General features: G+C 37.9%; 1 protein-coding gene across 1 annotated transcript; it reads left to right on the forward strand.

The window, feature by feature from the left end:
* Positions 1-1,247: 1,247 nt before the first annotated feature.
* LOC310881266 (neuropeptide Y receptor type 6-like) lies at positions 1,248-2,372 on the forward strand (the record flags this gene model as incomplete). Its single annotated transcript, XM_083798365.1, has 1 exon — positions 1,248-2,372. One exon carries the CDS (start codon positions 1,248-1,250, stop codon positions 2,370-2,372), a length of 1,125 nt encoding a protein of 374 aa, XP_083654491.1.

A 2,372-nucleotide genomic window follows, 5' to 3' on the forward strand; every position in this document is an offset into this window, starting at 1 on the left:
CCTACTACAAAAAGGAATTACGGTGAGAGTTTTGAAAGGTATATGTATAGAAGATATTTACCCCTCTTTAAATTTTAAAAGTAACTCTTACATCCTTCTTTTTTCCTTTCCCAGGTTGGAAACACAGTCTCTTTCTAGCCAGAAAGCTGGTGAGCCTTTGATTTCAGATAAACTTTTTAATTCAGTGATAAATTCAAACCCATCAAGATTTTCTGCTGAAAATATTTCTTCCCATTGCTATTAGTTTTATAACAACAGGATTGGGTTGTATCAGATTTTTGCTTGACATCTGTTAATGCTAGAACTGAAAGAAGAATCAGCTCTGTGTCTCTAGAGGACATGTTGCATTTAACCACAGAAAATGTTGAGGTTATCATTTGTCAAACTTGTCCAACAATGAACAGTGTGTAGAGAAATGAAAAAGATGATCTTTGGCAACTAAAGGTATGGAAATGATTGGGCATATAACTAAGATGTGATCTTTGTTTGGTTTACATTTTTCTCAGACAAGGTTGAGGAAAAACGATATGCTACCTTTAACACATAAGCGAAGCAAGAAACTCCCTTAAAGATGTCATTTGTAGAGGTGTGGAATATCACTTAAGCTCAAGCACACATCATTCTGGATTAAACCAGAGGGATTTGGTGTATTTGTTCACACCGCTTTGTAGTTTTAGAGAAAATGTAAGCGTGATGCCTAAGCTAGCAATGTGATGGCAAGTCCCAATTCTTCATTTTTTCTGCTAACAAAAAAGCATCTGACTCTTCTCATTGGAATTCCTCAAGCCTTGCTAAATCTTTGTCTGAGACGGATCTTAAAATATTTCACTTTGAAAAGCAAAATTTATCCAGTTAGTAAAAGAGGATTTGTATGAAAACATTCATGCAAGTTTAAACAGAGCTATCACTGCTACTTCTCATACACCACAGTCTGTTATAGCTCTGTAACAGTCAGTGCAGAACCTCAGGAAAGGCGCATCAACCTCCATCCGCATTTCTATCGATACAAAACCACTAATACCAGACCACTTGCCTTTTTTTTTTTTTTTCCAGAATTCTTCAGTGCTGTAAGTATTTATAACAGATTTGCTCAAACCTTCAAGGAGACCAAACACAAAGATAGAATCATGGTAATCACTGCCTTGGAAAGCTCCAAGCAAAACACCTTCTGAGCTTTAAGGGCAGGGACATGCTCATAGATGCAAAATCTTCATGGCTAAGTTTTGGCACAGGCTGGGAGATGCTTCATGATGGATAAAGCCATTCAGCATCCTAGTGAGATTTTATCTAATAGAACTATCTCAAACAGCAGCTATTCCCAGTTTTTTAACTTTGATACGTGCCAACCTTCCTTCCCTGTGGTATTCTTGCTTATTACAGCCTACGCAGTGGTTACAACAGTGGGGCTTTTTGGAAATCTTTGCCTCATTGTTATAATAAAGAGACAGAAAGAAGTTCAAAATGTTACAAACATTTTGATTGCCAACCTCTCTTTATCAGATGTCTTGATCTGCATCATGTGTATTCCCGTCACAGTTGCATATACTTTAATGGACTACTGGATATTTGGGGAAGCTATGTGTAAAATAAGCTCCTTCGTACAAAGTATGTCTGTCACAGTCTCCATTTTCTCACTTGTCCTGATTGCTATCGAGAGATATCAGTTAATTGTGAATCCACGTGGCTGGAAGCCTAATATTTCACATGCCTACTGGGGAATCATTTTCATCTGGTTTCTTTCCCTTGTAATATCCATTCCTTTTTTAATATTTCACCAATTAACTGATGAACCCTTCAAGCATCTATCTTTCCATAGTGACTTCTATAAGAACAAAGCTGTGTGCATTGAAGCCTGGCCCTCTGTTACAGAACGACTGATTTTCACCACTAGTCTGCTGGTTTTCCAGTACTGCTTGCCCCTGGGGTTTATTTTTATCTGCTATCTCAAGATTTTTGTATGCCTCCGGAGGAGACACAGTAAAATAGATAGGATGAGAGAGAATGAGAGCAGACTGAGTGAAAACAAAAGGATTAATATGATCTTGATATCCATTGTTGTGACCTTTGCAGCTTGCTGGTTGCCTCTCAATATATTCAATGTTGTTTTTGACTGGAACTATGAGGCACTGATGAGCTGCAATCATAATCTAGCATTTACACTGTGCCACCTTGTGGCCATGATCTCAACGTGTATCAATCCCATCTTTTATGGGTTTCTCAACAAGAATTTTCAGAAGGATTTGATAGTATTAGTTCACCGCTGCAGATGCTCAGCATCACAAGAGAAATATGAAAACATTGCCCTTTCAAATCTGCACACTGATGTATCTAAGGGATCTCTGAAATTAAACACTCCCCCTGTGGATATCTAA

The sequence above is a fragment of the Anser anser genome (genome assembly GCF_964211835.1).
Source record: "Anser anser genome assembly, chromosome: 14".
In the NCBI taxonomy this organism is placed as follows: domain Eukaryota; kingdom Metazoa; phylum Chordata; class Aves; order Anseriformes; family Anatidae; genus Anser; species Anser anser.